The 17,260-nt window shown below is 35.9% G+C and overlaps 1 protein-coding gene across 1 annotated transcript in view; it reads right to left on the bottom strand.

Annotated features, from left to right (window-relative positions):
• Nucleotides 1–17,260, bottom strand: part of LOC106883644 (meckelin) — a 52,477-nt gene that overhangs the window by 29,207 nt on the left and 6,010 nt on the right. The window contains exons 4-10 of the mRNA XM_014934736.2: nucleotides 16,269–16,374; nucleotides 14,737–14,809; nucleotides 13,768–13,836; nucleotides 12,660–12,725; nucleotides 8,150–8,322; nucleotides 6,602–6,845; nucleotides 6,156–6,219 (exon numbers count right to left, since the gene is read on the bottom strand). Coding sequence (XP_014790222.1) covers nucleotides 6,156–6,219; nucleotides 6,602–6,845; nucleotides 8,150–8,322; nucleotides 12,660–12,725; nucleotides 13,768–13,836; nucleotides 14,737–14,809; nucleotides 16,269–16,374 — 795 coding nt within the window. The remainder of the gene's footprint in view (nucleotides 1–6,155; nucleotides 6,220–6,601; nucleotides 6,846–8,149; nucleotides 8,323–12,659; nucleotides 12,726–13,767; nucleotides 13,837–14,736; nucleotides 14,810–16,268; nucleotides 16,375–17,260) is intronic.

Here is a 17,260-nt window from a genome sequence, read left to right as displayed (position 1 = left end):
TGGGGGGGGGGGGCAAACACGCACACACACACACACACACAGATATATTAGTCGTGGTCAAAAGTCTGGAACATTTTTCCAAAAATTAAAATTGCTATGCCTAAGTACAATTCAATCCAAATGCCTCCTCTTCAGAGTAACATTTATTTTTACAAGGGAAAGGTTGACAGCTACGACTAGAGTTCAATGAAGGCAACAGAGCTGAAATGCTAGTCATTGTCAAATTTTTCCTTGTGAGAATAGTGTGTGTGTGTGTGTGTGAGTGATTGATGCCAGGGTCACCTGACTGGCTCCCGTGCTGGTGGCACATAAAAAGTACTATCCGAACGTGATCGATGCCAGAGCCACCTGACTGGCTCCTGTGCCAGCAGCATGTAAAAAAAGTACCTATTACACTCTCGGATTGGTTGGCATTAGGAAGGGCATCCGGCTGTAGAAACATTGCCAGATCAGATCGGAGCCTGGTGCAGTTGCTGACTTTCCAGACCTCAGTCAAACCATCCAACCCATGCCAGTATGGAAAATCGACATTAAATGATGATGATGATGATGAGAGATATACTTACCTAATAACTGATCTAGTGGTTCAATATCCTATAATTGAACCACTGGATTAGTTATTAGGTGAGTATATCTCTACACTGTATATATTTGAATCGAATTGTACTTGGGGTTTAACAAATTTAATTTTTTAAACAATGTTCCAAACTTTTGGCCACAACTGTATTTATACGATGGACTTCTTTCAGTTTCTGTCTACCAAATCCACTCATAAGGCTTTGGTTGGCCTGAGGCTATCACAGAAGACACTTGCCCAAGATATCATACAGTGAGACTGAACCCAGAACCATATGGTTGGGAAAAAAGCTTCTTATCACACAGCCATGCCTGCACCTGTTCGTACATTTTTTTTTTAAACAGTATTAGGAAATAAATAGTGGCTAAAATGGAAGAGTTGTCAGCAACTTAGCTTTGCTGTATAGCACTTAATATTCAATTGAGTTTATATTAGAAATATTTAAATATACACAAACATTTACAAAAGAATCCAATAAGACATAGAGACAGGATTATGAAGATTGGGGGAAAAATAGAATTTTCACAGGTGTTAGGAATTAGTAGTATAAAAGAAAAGCAAGGTCATTTTGGTCATTGACACTGGTTTAAAAGGTAGACTGACAGGTAATTAATGGCAATTTGGTTAGAAGAAAATTTATTGGATAGTTTTAAACTTAAGACAAATATTTTAACATTTAGCCTTGTAGTTCGGATGTACACACAGACAACAAGTAACCTATATTTCGAGTACAGCAATAATTCTCTGACCAACAAATGAACTGCAAAACTTCTCCAAGGTTACTTGACAATTGACAAGTCTCTTAAGCCCTTGGGGATCATTGGGGCATTGCAGCCATGCAGCGTATCTAGGGCAAGAAAGCCTGGCAGAGCCCGTCCCTCTCCAGGCTAAACTCATTTCTACAGCAGAGTAGACTGGAGCAATGTGAAATAGTTGGATAACATCCATGGGCTTGGTTGGTCTCGCTTGGTGATCTGGTAGATTAATTGGAAATGGTTGCTTCTGAGAGGACCCAATGGAAAGTGTACTTGAGGACTCTGCGTCCACGACTTTCCCAGGAATAAGCGGGCAAAGAAGATGAGAAGATGTGAACTCTGGCTCCACTTGTCCAACAGAAAGTAGATTGCTTTCATAACACTAACATAAAATAAACACTTTAAACCATTAACATATTTCTGTTGAAATACACTGCCTTTACTTCAATTAATTTTGAAAAAAACCTTTTATCTTTTACTTGTTTCAGTCATTTGACTGTGTCCATGGTGGAGCACCGCCTTGAAGGGTTTTAGTTGAACAAATCAACCCCAAGACTTATTTTTAAATCCTAGTACTTATTCTATCGGTGTCTTTTCCAAACTGCTAAGTTATGGAGATGTAAGCACACCAGCACCAATTGTCAAGCAGTGATAGAAGGACAAATACAGACACAAAGACACACAGATATATATATATATATATATATATATATATATATATATGGGGAAAGTAAGAAGAATAAAAGCAAAAATGCACATTGGATATCAAAAAAATAAAGGCTTCTTTAAGAAAAGTAACAATAAATATATACAATTAGATGAACTGAGATGGAATTAAGAGGAATAAAAGTCATTATTTTGAATTGTTAATGAGATTCATAGTCATACTAGTATCGTCAAATGCTGTTCACTGGCTTTGAATGAGCACCGATTTCTAAACGGTGTCGGGTCTACTAGTCCCTGGGTAAAAAGATTATGTGTAAGGGAGGTAAGTAGTAACAATTCAAAATAATGACTTTTATTCGTCTTAATTCTACCTCAGTTCATTTAATTGTATATATTTATCGCTACTTTTCATAAAAAAGCCTTTATTTTTTTTGATATCCAACGTGCATTTTCACTTTCTTCTTCTTACTTTCCCCCGTATCTTTTCCACATGTAGTTTCTATTTTCTTTTTGAAACATATTTCTATTATATATATATATATATATATATACAATGAGCTTCTTTCAGTTTCCGTCTACCAAATCCACTCACAAGGCTTTGGTCACAAGGCTATAGTAGAAGACATTTGCCCAAGGTACCATGCAGTGGGACTGAGCCCAGAACCACGTGGTTGGGAAGCAAGCTTCATCAGCCATGCCTGAAGAATTTAATAAAATAACTTCAGTGTTATTAAACTGGTGTTTGAGGCATGAATTAACATAAAACTTTGATGGAAGGTCTGATTTAAGATTATTTTAAACATGAAGGTTGCATCATAGAACCAGGAGCAGTCTAAGGTGGATTAGTATCAAAAGGACAAGACCATTTCTCCTGCTCAAGCCCAGATTAGTCTTGTAGGCACCATGACAGTCTTTTCCATTCCCCCCACCCCATCCCTATAATGACACTAACTGAAGTTGCATTTTTGAAGCAGTGTTTTACAACTGGAAGCACTTCTTGCCACCAGAACCTAATTTTTATTATCTGCAAGAACATGGCGTACCTATTTAAAACTAGGATACAAACAGTAAATCACTATATATATGACAGCTATTACCAATAACTAATGCATAAAGAAGAACATTAAAATAAAGACTGACAATGTCACTATGAGGCTTACAAATATTTATGACTTCAGGAGATGGCAATATGTTGTTAGCTATAATGATCAGTGAACAAGGCAATAAATATATTAACACAATTTCTTTTCATTTGAAATTTTCTTGTTGTGACAGTCACAAGGTTAAAATATACCAGTAGTTCCAAAATGCTGTGTCTTTCAATTTTAAAAAAGAAAATTTTCAGTGAAAAGGGAACCCAGTATCCATGACTTATTACAGGGCCTCTGAGACTGATAGGAGGGAGGAAGGAAGAAAGGACAGTATCCTCAAAACGGGTGCCTGGCCAGAATGCTTGCAACAGACTGGACTTTTAGTAAAGGTACACAAGGTGCAAGGTAATGGTGTTAAACTAGGCAATGGATTAAGTCTACCACTCAACTAGTTCATCATGGATTTCCAAGGAGGTGGAATCAATACAGCAAGGCATTTTGTCCGATATTCAACCAATTCTGCCAATGTGTCACCTTGAGAAATTACATTGCCGGTGTGCTGAGAAGTAAGAAGGTGATAAGAAATTCTTTCAGCTGAACAATAAGTAGTTACTAAACTAAATGTAATGTCTAATTAGGACAAAGAATTAGTAACGTTGTTAAAATGCTGGATAGAATGCCAAGCAACCTATGTTCCAGCTCTCTGTGCACTGAGTTCAAATGCCACCAAGGTCAGTGTTGCCTTTAATTCTTTTGGGGTGATCGGTAAAAAGAAGTACTAGTCCAGGGAAGATTGGTAGAGCATCAAACTTTTGTAGTATCTGTTCTGGATCTATGCATACTGTTTTCAAATCTTGCCCTATCACCAACACAGCAATGACATTTCTGTCAGGAATTGTAACCAACAGACTATCAACAATGGGAGAAAAACAAAAACCCTACATAAACATAGTTTCTTTGGTTTGATCAGAAGATTGACTGCAGTCTCAACTACCACTGCTGCCAAGACTTAACTATTACAATTTGCAAAAAAGACAGTCCAAGATCAACTCCATCCACTTATTTTTTAAAGTCATTAAACTACAAATTTATGACTACATTTCAGAGATGTACTTGTCTGTAAAGGCACATAACTCATTGGTTACACTGTTGGGCTCACAATCATGAGATAGTGAGCTCAATTCCCAGACCGAACTGTGTGTTACGTCCTTGAGCAAGATACTTTATTCCACATTGCTCCAGTTCACTGAGCTGTAGAAATGAGTTGCGATGTCACTGGTACCAAGCTGCAACAGCCTTTGCCTTTCCCTTGGATAACATCAGTGACATGGAGAGGGGAGGCCAGTATGCATGGACAACTGCTGGTCTTCCATAAACAGCCTTGTTCAAACTTGAACCTCAGAGGGGAACTTTCTAGATGCAATCCCATGGTCATTTATGAACGAAAGGGGTCTTTACTTGTCTGGCAAGTGATTTGACCTGATACCATATGTTGAACTAAAACAATTACAGCATGGAAGACACACAAAAACTTAACTTCACATAAAATTTCATTATTTGGTGTCAAAATTTTCATCACACCAACTGTAACCTGATCACTCACATGGTTCCACTGCATGAAAAATTTGACACCATTTATTAATGTTTAAGTGAAGTTAACAGTTTTTGCATGTTTCTAAATGACTAATATATGTCTTCCACATTATAACTAACTAAACTTTGTAAGAAATGTTGAATTCTGTTTTCAATCTTATACCAATACTAGCTTATAAGCCGCACTCCATGCAAACTTTTAAGCTAGCTCCTGCGGAGGACTAATCAGGCCTGTGGCCCAAAACTAAGGAGGGCTACATAGCATGGCTATAATACATCTATAAGTGGTGTCTGATCAGAGGTTAAGGATGGGTGAGAATTAATTCTGTAATGCAATCACTCTATTGTTCCAATCCCAAGTTGAATTCCAGCTTTTGATCAATTTGTCCCAAAGTTCTTATCTCAATGTAAAATTAACGAAGTGAATGTCATTTATCTCCCACTTAATCTCTGACGTCATCTGACAAACACCAACCAAGATGGTGTGAATCAGCCAAGTTTTACCTGCTAGAAATATCAACCTAAATGCTTTTAAATCAGATTCCAACGCTGGATGTTCAAGAACTAAATGATGAGCTGATTTTCAATCAAAGGATCATCCCAATTCCAAAAAGGTATAATATGTCTACGTAGAGCAAACGTAGATTGAATACAGAGGTCTCAGACGGACTGACAGAATTTCATTTTTATTATTGTAGATTATCTTTCATAATTTTGTGTCAGAGCTTATTTTTAAAAGGATTAGAGGAAGCAGTGGCACTAACAATTTAGGTTCAGCTGATATATGCTAACAATAAAACAATTGAATCAATAACACTTTAAATGATATACCTCAATATACCAAGCTACTAAATTAAAGGCCTTCTCAGTGTATCTACTATATTTCACTATGGCTATCATTGCAAAAGAGAAATATTCCAGTCAAAGATATTTTGTTAGTTCTAATATTAACCAATAAAGCAAATATCAGATGTTAAAATTTGTAGCTGTTTACTAAAATTATCAATGTGGATTATCCTTGTGAAAAAGAAATATAATAATGATGATGACGATGATGATATTCAAAGTAACAATTATATCTAGATTTAACCCAAGATTTAATGCAATATTAACCCTTTTGTAACCATATTTTTGTTGAAATATACTGCCTTTGTTTCAATCAGTTTTGAAAATAATAAAAAATTTAGTAATTTTTGTCATGATTAAATTAGCTTTGGGGGCAATTTTCTTAACATAAATTAACTTGAAATTTCAATGAAAAGCTTTAATTTAGTTCACTTTAAAACAGGAAGTTTGCATTGTAGACCCAAGAGCAGTATCTGGCAGTTTGGTATCAAAAAAGTTAGCGTTACATTTGCTATATTGAATAGGCTCGGTAGCTATGTAGAAGCTCCTCCACAAATCCATTTAAATGCAAGAATTTTAAAACATTGAGAAACTACTGAAAGATTTTCAGAATTCAGCAAAGGATACAAAGATCATAGAAAATCAAGGGATAAGTCTGGTTGTCAAAGAGATCCCTTATCTTCAAGTAACACTGAAATAAAAAGATTAAAATGCTCAGCTTTATAAGAAAAGGCTGACCAAGTACAAAATTATCACAGCCACTTATCAAATGCCAAAATTCTTCATATAAAAATGAACATATTGATTTGATACATAAGGGATTTCAGATCCAACGAAAATACTAAATAAAACTGTGTGATGTTCACATACATTCTTTTAAAGAGTATTTGCAACATAATTAGCTAAAATGAATAATTGTCTTAAATGAAAAGTGTAGCAGCTTAGCTTTGCTTTACAACCCTCAATACTCAATTTTTAGTTTATATTAGGAAGGTGAAAACATCGATGAACTTTGTTAGGTTTTATTTTCATTGCTAGTATTCATTGCTGAATACCAAAACATTTTTTCCTACCTTGCTTGAATATGTTGTTCCAAAAGTCCAAATTGCATCCATCCTCACGTCATTCATTTTACATAGCTGCAAAACACCACCGTTGACACTCTTCATCCCCAGATATTGACCCTCAAATGAATACATTACAACAATGAACTTGAGCTGCATAGGTGGCTTCACAGTAAACTCAACTGGTAAACTAGGACTGTTCAGTACATTCACCGTCAATGAGGTATAATACAGCCAAGGCATGTTATATGGCCTGTAATAACAGAAGTTAAAATTCAGTTACTTAGGGTGAGATCTTAGCCCTTCGGCATTTAAACCAGCCATATCAGGCCAAAATATTCTACTTGTTTTATGTTCAAACCAGCCAGATCTGGCCTCTCACACCTACCATACAATATTATCCTAAAAATATGCAATCATATTACTCAAATCTCAAAGCTACAAGATAATACATAATTAATTAAAAACGATGTGAATAAATAAGTACTACATTTGACAGAGTAATCTGAATACTAAAGAGTTTAATCAAAGAAAGTCAATGTATTAAGAGTTTATAGTATAGATTAAGAAACAAAAAAAATTCCAAATTGTGTTTCATGTTCTGAGCTCAAATCCTACCAGGACTGATTTGTTTTTATCTTTGATTTTTTTTTTTTTATCTCTTAGATTTTCTTTTTCCCCTCTTAGAGATTTTTCTTTTAGCTCTCTAAGTTTATCAAACGTCACTAAGCAAGGTTATATTTTCCTATGCCTGGGCATGATTACACATATTGGAAACAAAGGGCACCACTCAAATGATGGTGACACTTGTTTACAACTATGACATAATGTCAAGGACAAACACACACAAAGGTCTATGTGTGTGTGTACATATAGATACACACACACACTAGGGATCTTTCAGTTTCTGTCTATCAGGGCTATAACAGAAGACATTTACTCAAAGTGCCATGTAGAGGTATTGAACTCAAAACTATTTGTTTAGGAAACACACATCTTAACCACACAGCCATGCCTGTACCTGTACATATACTGTATTTATATATATATATATATATCATCAGCATCATTTAGAATCTGTTTTCTATGCTTGCATGGTGGGTTGGATAGCTAGTAAAGTTGGGTGCAGCACCAGGCTCCATTGTCTGTTTTGGCAGGGTTTCTATGGCTGGCTGCCCTTCCTAACACAAACCGTTTTACAGAGCATGTTGGATGCTGTTTATGTGGCACCAGCACTGGTACCAATTCTGCTGAGGTGAACAGGGCTTCTCAAATACAGCAAGGCACTAGATATCTTGGCCCCTAGTCATCTTCTTTGTAAAACTTGGTATCTTGAGATCAGCCTTTAGTACTTTGTCCCATGTCTTCCTGGGTCTCCCTCTTCCACAAGTTCTATACACACACACACACACACACACACACACAATGTAGACTCAGTTACAGAACATGAACTTTCACCTCCTTAACTAATTGTCTCTTACCTCAATCAAACTAATCTTTTCATGCTGCCAAATGCTGAGCATTCTGGTAATGACTTCCAAAATTAAAAATACTTACCAATCACTGACCTCATATTCTTCATTAACAGGTGGTTTTGCCAGCTTTGACAAGTTTCGAAACAGAGTGCACGCCTGGATTTGTGGGCTTAATTTACGCACCAAGTGGGTGGCATAAAGCAGAACACACATGTTGCCCAGGGACTGACAAGCTGTGCTGTTATAATAACTGGCCTATAAATAAAGAGAAATTATGAAGAAAATAACTAGATTGTTAAAAATATGTCAAGAAACCATAATACTTCTGAGATTCTTCAGTAAGTGATACATGCACAAAAGTTACTAATATAGATGAAGCTATAAGCTGTGTGGTTTAAAGGTCTACTTCACTACCACAAGGTTCTGGTTTCAAGCCCATTTAACAGTAGCTTGGGCAAGTGTCTTCATCGGTTTCGAATTGCCTTGTGAATGAAATTTGGAAGAGAGGTGGAAACTGTGTGGAAGCTTGTCATGTATATCACCATCATCAACATTTTAATGTCCTCTCTTACATGCATGCTTGTATCTGATAGAATAAGACTGAAACTGATTTTTGTGCAGCCAGATACCCCTCCCTCACATGATTACTTTTACCTTCATTTGTTTTCAAGCAAAGTAATATTTCCTCAAGACTAGAGATGTTTGCATGGAAGATTGGAAATGAATGACAATATTTGTTTTAATGGTGACACTCATTAACTATCACAAAATATCATGCATGAAGCTCTCAGCCTTTAAGTTACTTTGTAACTTCTACCAATTATGAAATTTAATTTTATATATATATATATATATATATATATATATATATATATATATATGCGCAGGTGTGGCTGAGAGGTAAGAAGCTTGCTTTCCAACCACATGGTTTTGGGTTCAGTCCTACTGAGTGGCACCTTGGGTAAGTGTCTTCTACTGTAGCTTCAGGCTGACCAAAGCCCCATGAGTGGATTTGGTAGATGGAAACTGAAAAACACCCATCATATATATATATATATGTATATATCTATGTGTGTGTGTCTTTTGTGTCTGTGTTTATCCCACCAGTCACTGCTTGACAACCAATGTTGGTGTGTTGGCTTAAAAAATAAGTCCTGGGGTTGATTTGATCAACTAAAACCACTCAAGGTGGTGCTCCAACATGACTGCAGTCAAATGACTGAAACAAGTAAAAGAATAAATGTGTGTGTGTGTGTGTGTGTGTGTGTGTGTGTGTGTGTATATATATATATATATATATATACGACATTCTTTACTTAAAATCTCTACAATTGTTTCAACACATTTTTACACATTTAGTAGATTGGTAAGGTGATGTGTAATCATTACCATACATCCAAAATATAAAATGTGCCTCCTCAGGTAATTGTTTAAATAAATCCTTCATTAGAACCTCTCATCATTTCACTCGGAGTGATAATGTATACCCAAAGTGTTAACATCACTTCGCATGTCTATGGTATCCTACCAACATTTGATGTATTCCAAGTTGTTTATTTCAATATGAGCTCTATGTTATCGTACGTAGCCATTTCTGGCATCCTACAAGTTAATGTGCCTTGATCCTCATGAACTCATATAACAAAATCACAACTACATAACTAATGCTGCTAACCTGTCTGCAGTACCACACAAACACAAACACACATGCACACAGATACTACACACATCATTTTCGCACTTCTTGCCTTTAAAAAAACCCCACTTTTTCTGTCTCCGCTTCCAGTCACTTGAGCCATGTAACGTGCTTTTCTTGAACTTTTTTTCCATCTCTCCAGAGTTTTTCTTTCTCCTCCTATTGACAAAAAGCCATGCTCAGAAAGTTACACACCCCGTCTTTTCGCCATCTTAAACTGAGTGTCAACCTTATACATTCACTGTGTACATCCTTTTGACTTTTGCTTTTATTTTTATTTTCGATTTGCCCATACACACACACATACACCTGTTTCAGCTTTTTTTTTTTTTTGTAAATGTTTATGAATGGTCATTATTAACAACAATATGCTTAGCATGCAGCTGTCAATCATATTACTACTGTCAGTTTGAGTGATGGTTATGGTTAAGACAGATAAATATTTATATCTTCTATAACTCATAGACAATCCACATTAAGTGGCTCTGCTCTGCTATACAATAAAAGACATTGAGTACAGTAAAAAAAAATCATGACAAAGAGGATAATAACAAGTCAGAAGGTCAAAATCTACATTATTAATATGGTGGGTTTAGTTTTACATCTATTCATCATCATTAATGATGTTGATGATAAACAGATGTAAACTTTTTCCATGCATGTATGGGTCAGACAGAATTTGTTGAAGATTTTCTATGGCCAGATACTCTTCTTGTTGCCAATCCTCACCTGTATCTGAGTATGGTAATATTTCCCTATGGTCCATGTTTTTGACAGAGGACTGGAATTGAACAACCTTGCTTGAATGACAGTGATGCTCGTTTACAACCATCATGTGATATCTAGATAACAACACACACATATATGAAGGCACATGGCTCAGTGGTTGGGCTCACAATCATGAGGTAGTGAGTTTGATTGCTGGACTGGGCTGTGTTGTGTCCTTTGAACAAAACACTATATTTCATGTTGCTCCAGTTCACTCAGCTATAGAAATGAGTTGCACTATCACTGCTTCCAAGCTGTCTCGGCCTTTGCCTTTTCCTTGGATAACATCAGTGGTGTGGAGAAGGGAGGCTGGTATGCATGGGTGACTGCTGGTCTTCCATAAACAACCTTGGCTGGACTTGTGCCTTGGCGGGGATCTTTCTAGGTGCAATCCCATTATCATTCATGACGAAAGGGGGGGGGGTCTTTTTTTTTTTTTTTACATATATATGACAGGTTTCTTTCAGTTTCCCTTAACCAAATCCACTCACAAGGCAGCACAAGGCTATAGTAGAAGACACTCACCTAAGATTCCACCCACTTATAATAACTTCTACACTAATACAGAACAAAAATTCGTAATTCAATAACCCAAATATATTTGTTACGTCATTCATTACAGAAAATTATTACCACCAATTAGATTGGTTTTGTTTTTCTGAAAACAGGGCCTTATTCAAGTTCATTAACCCTTTTGCCTGTCCAAAGCATTTTCATAAGTCTGCCCTAAACATCAATGCTTGCTTTCAGATTTAGTTTGTCCTTGTTTCATACATTCTGAGCAATATAAAGCTTTCCTCTCATAAGTCCCAAGTTACTTTTGCGGTTGAAAAAAATTGGGAATGTATATCATATATGATACATGGACAACTGGGAAATATGTCCTTGCGTATCACAATTGATAAATAGGTTGGGTTAAGTGTTAATGTAATCTCACAGTAAAGTGTCTATCAAAGCAAAAATGTAATTATGAGCTACCTCTTACTCCCACTGGGTTTAAGTAACTGAATAACCAAAGAAATCTGTAATTGCATGTAAGACATATCATAAAGGAAGAAATTTGTAAACATGGCTATAGGTGCAGAAGTGGCTGTGTCGTAAGTAGCTTGTTTACCGACCATATGGTTCCGGGTTCAGTCCCACTGCATGGCACCTTGGGTAAGTGTCTTCTACTATAGCCTCAGGCTGACCAAAGTCTTGTGAGTGGATTTGGTAGACGGAAACTGAAAGAAGCCCTAAGTATATATATATATATATATATATATATATATATATATATATATATATATATATATGTATGTATGTATGTATGTGTTTGTGTGTCTGTTTGTTCCCCCGCTATTGCTTGACAACCGATGTTGGTGTTTTTACGTACCCGTAACTTAGTGGTTCAGTAAAAGAGACCGATAGAATAAGTACTAGGCATACTAAGAATAAGTCCTGAGATCAATTTGTTCAACTGAAGATGGTGCTCCAGCATGACAGCAGTCAAATGACTGAAACAAATAAAAGAATAGAAGACTTAATCATGTGATCATGGAGTTAGATCACATGACATTGTCAGGCAAAATGCATACAACACCACAATAACAAAATAATGATACTACAATATTAACATCTACAAATGTCACAAGAAAATTTTTTTTCTTTAACTTCATGTGCACCATTACTTTTTAAAATGTAAAAATAAAAATATATATATATAGGCACAGGTGTGGCTGTGTGGTAAGAAGCTTGCTTCCCAACCACATGGTTCCAGGTTCAGTCCCACTGTGTGACACTTGGGGTAAGTGCCTTCTACAATAGCCTCAGGCCAATCAAAGCCTTGTGAGTGGATTTGGAAGATGGAAACTGAAAGAAGCCCATCGTGTCGTGTGTGTGTGTCTTTGTGTCTGTGTTTGTTCCTCCATCACCACTTGACAACAGGTGTTGCTGTGTTTATGTCCCCATAATTTAGCAGTTTGGCAAAAGAAGACTGATAGAACAAGTACCAGACTTTAAAAGGAAATAAGTACTGGTGGGTGGAGCGATTCATTCGGCTAAAAAAAACCTTCAAGGTGGTGCTCCAGCATGGCCACAGTTAAAATGAGTGAAACAAGTAAAAGAATAAAGGAATATATATACAAACATGACACATTCCGTATGAAATGATGAGGTTCTGTCTAAGAAGATGGGATTCCACCAAATCATCACTCTGGAAGAAAAATAAAAAATTGGTAAATGTAAAGACAGTCTCTAATTAAATTGATATTGAACAATAATAATTAAATGTTTTTGAGAATACATTAATTTCACTATTGATTAGCAGAAATAATCAAGTTTAGCTCATTAACAGGATAGAAAAATTAAATCGGTTCTTCATGATTAAGTCTCCAACTCCATATATATTTTCTATGTTTTTTCCATCAAATGAAACTTATATATATACTACCATTAAACTAAATTCATGATTGGGCTGACACCCAATGGCTTAAAATCAAGTCTTACTTAGCCAAAGAGAGAGAGAGAAGCAAACAGAGGGATAGGTGCTTATATACAGTAGAGTCTACACAAGAGATTTTCTCAGGACAAATTCTGTAGTATTATGGCACTCTTATAATACACCCATGTTAAACAGGATACAGAGACTGCCACTGAGTAATAATATGTTTATTTCAGCCAGTATGGGATGCAACTCTAAAAAAACCTTCAGTCTTATTATGACCTCATCAGTAAAGTATAGACTTCACCTGTTTACTGAAGCAGTGATGGGAGAACCACTAAGTAAATGTATAGGATTTACTGATTGACAAGGAAATGTTTAAAGAATAAATAACTCAAAGATGTCAACTGCACAAAAAAAAATAATTCAGTTAGTATTTATGTATTTATAATACAAATAGAGTATTAAAATAAAATCTAACAAGTAATAATTATGTGGTAAAGAAAAAAAGAATATTAACCATTGATTAATATTAGCTAAATTATTTTAGCACATGCAAGAGACAATCCTGAAGTTAAAAAGATATCAAGAAGAGAGCTTATGGAATATTTATAAATTGCTGTGTGGAATGGAAAATTTGAATTTATTTTTACTCTTTCTTTTGGGCCTTTTTCCTCTTTCTCTCTCTATTGGGCCTGTTTTTCTTCTTTTTTATTCTCTCTTACTTCTTTATTGCAAAACTAGATGCTGTTAATTGGAGGAATTAAAATGAAATAAATAATTAATTCAATAAATAAATGAAGATATCTCTTACACTTAATCGTATGTAGTAAGATGGCCTTGCTATGATATCACTTTTTTTTTGGAAACAAAAATCTCCAACCTGAAGAAAAAAACAAAACATCAGTAGAATATTAGTTTCAAATTTTGGCACAAGGCCAGTAAGTTTAGAGGAATTGGATAAGCTGATTACATGAATCTCAGTGCTCAACTAGTACTTATTTTATTGACCCGAAAAGATGAAAAGCAAAAATGACCTCGGCAGAATTTGAACCCAGAATGCAAAGAGGGATGAAATGCCAGTAAGCATTTTGCCCAGCATGCTAAAGATTCTGCCAACTCACTGCCCTTCTTCAGCTAAATATTTAAAATATATAGAGAGGGTAAAGGGTAAAGACCCCTTTTGGTCAGCAGTTACACTTGCAAACCAGCAATCCATGCATACCTCCCCTCTCCACACCATTGATGTTATCCAAGGGAAAGGCAAAGGCTGATACAGATTGGCACCGGTGATGTCGCAACTCCCTTCTACAGCTGAGTGAATTGGAGCAATGTGAAATAAAGTGTCTTGCTCAAGAGCACAACACACAGTCCAGTCCAGGAGTCGAATGCGCTACCTCGTGATTGTGAGCCCAATGCTCTAATCATTGAGCCATGTGCCTTCAAATTGCATGTATGTATGTATGTGTATGCATGTATACATATATGAATGTATGTGTGTGTGTGTGTTACTGCCTCCTTGCCTTGACATCACATGATAGTTGCAAGCAAGTATCAGTGTCATGCAAGCAGTGTCCTTTGTTCCCAACCATCCATGAAAGTATTTCCTACCTTGCTTGGAAACAGAGATGAGGGTTGGTGACAGGAACAGCATCCAGCCATTAAAAAGATCTATCTGAACAACTTCCATCCAATCCATGCAAGCATAATGATGGATGTTAAAGCAATAATGATGATGAATTTAAGAAAACAAAAATCAGTGAAAATGCTTGTCATACATTACCTTATTTGAACGTGGACAAGTACAGTTTGTATAATTTGGTAATACTGACAGGACCTGTGTACACCGGACACACCTAAAAGATAAGCAAAGCCATTTTTATTTCATGTTTAAATCAAAGTTTTTAATCTGTTTTAGAATTTGATATTTCTATTTTAACAAGACATACATGATTCCATAATTACCAGGTATTTGCAAGTATCCACTTCAGTTTAACTGACTATTTATAAGGAAGTTGTGTGATTAAGAAGCTTGCTTCTTAACCAGTTAGTTATGGTTTCAGTCCCACAGAATGGCACCTTGACCAAGTGTCTTCTTAAAAATACATACATACATATCTTTCTTATTGTATTCTTTCTTGTCTTGAGGTTCACGGCCAAACAGCTGAGTGGATTCACGTGACAAATGGCACACATATGGAGACAGGTGCATAGATTGGAACGCGCTTTCTATTTTTTTCCTAGTCCCCATATTTACAGAGAAAATCGATTAAAACAAACTGCATGCATGCATGTCAGTATGTCACTGAAGCCATTCATACATATATACATATTAATAAATAAATAAACTGAATGATAAATTTCAGTTATCTCTCTCTCTCTCTCTCATATACACATTCACCATCAACATTACTCTCTGTCGCGCACACCCCATCAAACAAACACACTCACATACAGACAGACCTACGCACGCTCATCAATTCTCTCCTCTCACCACAACTTCAAAAGAAGTTTAGTCATAATAGTGTCCATGTCTCTTCATTTGACGCCCACTTCAAAAGGTCGCCTTTCCTTTTCACTTGTCTGGCCATTGATCGAGGGATAAAACACAAACCAACTCCTGCTAAATGCAAAAATCCCGCTAAAAATACACACACATACACACATAAACAGACATTTCATATCTTTCAGTTTCTCTATGATTATACATGCGTCCAAAACAATAGCTCTTACATACATTTTAATCTTCAACAGGTATGTATCAATTTCTATAATATAAATTGTTTTTCAAGTCAATGACACACAAATTCACTCACTCACTGTATCTCTCTTTCTTACCCTCTTTCTCTCTCACATACACACACGCGCACGTCCATTTCATATATCTTTCAATTTCTGCTCTCTGCAAATAAAATTTTTACGGATAAAACTGCTTACAAAAATTGTGATTAATGTATAATTTCTTTCTATGTTCATAATTAAATAAATCTTTTAATGATTAGACAGACGTCCAATAGAATAGCTCTCACAAACAGACTACGTACAAATTCTTTCTTCACAACTCCTGAAGCCATTTTCTGACAGGAGGGGGTGAAATCTTCATACAGCTGGAGGCTCCAATCGAAATTGGACACAAAATGATCAGGTCGAGAAATGCTGTTATAGATTATGCCTAACGGAAAACAGTCAGAGCCACATCATCTAAACAGACCGGGTGAAACCGGGTTTAATCTGAATGTTGAAGGGTTATGTCAACAAAACACATTAATTTATCAATTATACTGTGAAAATTAATGAAGTATTTTGAATACATGCCTGTTTTTTTCGTCATTGGGTATGGTACTTCCTTTACATGGGACACAGTTTCGGACAGCCTGATCCAGGGAATTTTTATTCCATTCCCCATCCAATTTTCTCTCCACTGTATCTCAGAAAGACAAAGACAATGTAATTAGCAAGCTAATAAAAAAAAAGTTAATTTATTTATAAATTAAGTCAAACGCATGCACTGCAGCCATGTGAAATGAATAAGAATGATGTCCTGGATTTCTGTTGGTTAATGATAGCAAGTGTTCCACTTGAATTGATCAACAGAACAGCCTGCTCATGAAACTAATGTGCAAGTGGTTGAATACTCCACATATGTGCGTACTCTTAACATAATTCTCATGGAAATTCAGCATGATACAGAATCTGACAAAGCTGGCTCTGTGAATTGCAGATGCAACTCATTTTTGCCAGCTGAGTGGACTGGAGCAACATGAAATAAAGTGTCTTGCTCAAGAATACAATGTGCTGCTGGGAATCGAACTTAAGACCTTACAATCACAAGCCAAATACCCTAAGCACTAAGTTACATGCCTGATGAGTGAAGTGAATAATACATTTTCTTTAATTGGGTAATAACTTTTGTTACCACATTTCTGTCAAAATACACTGTTTTGGAAATAACAAAGAATTTAGTAAAATTAACTTTGTCATTACTAAACAGGTACTAGGACAACAAGGGGGTGCTGAAAAGTTCCTAGCTTTAAGGGTATTGCAAGAGACCTGGATGGAGGCCCAACCTTCCGAGTTCTTTTTCAGGGCTTAGAAAAACTGAAGGACTGCTGCAATAAGTGTATGAATCAGAGAGGAGAATATGTTGAAGAAATTCATAATTAACTGATCCTCATGTATTTTCTTTTACACAAAGCCAGGAACTTTTCAGCACCTCTTCATATATAATTTAATAGGAAATTTTGATGGAATGTTTTAATTTAGATCACTTTAAAGTAAGCACTTTATATCACAGAATTAGGAGCAGT

The sequence above is a fragment of the Octopus bimaculoides genome, chromosome 9, assembly GCF_001194135.2.
Source record: "Octopus bimaculoides isolate UCB-OBI-ISO-001 chromosome 9, ASM119413v2, whole genome shotgun sequence".
In the NCBI taxonomy this organism is placed as follows: Eukaryota; Metazoa; Mollusca; class Cephalopoda; order Octopoda; family Octopodidae; genus Octopus; species Octopus bimaculoides.
The sequence above is the reverse complement of the archived record's forward strand: the minus strand, read 5'-3'. Positions and strand labels throughout refer to the sequence as shown.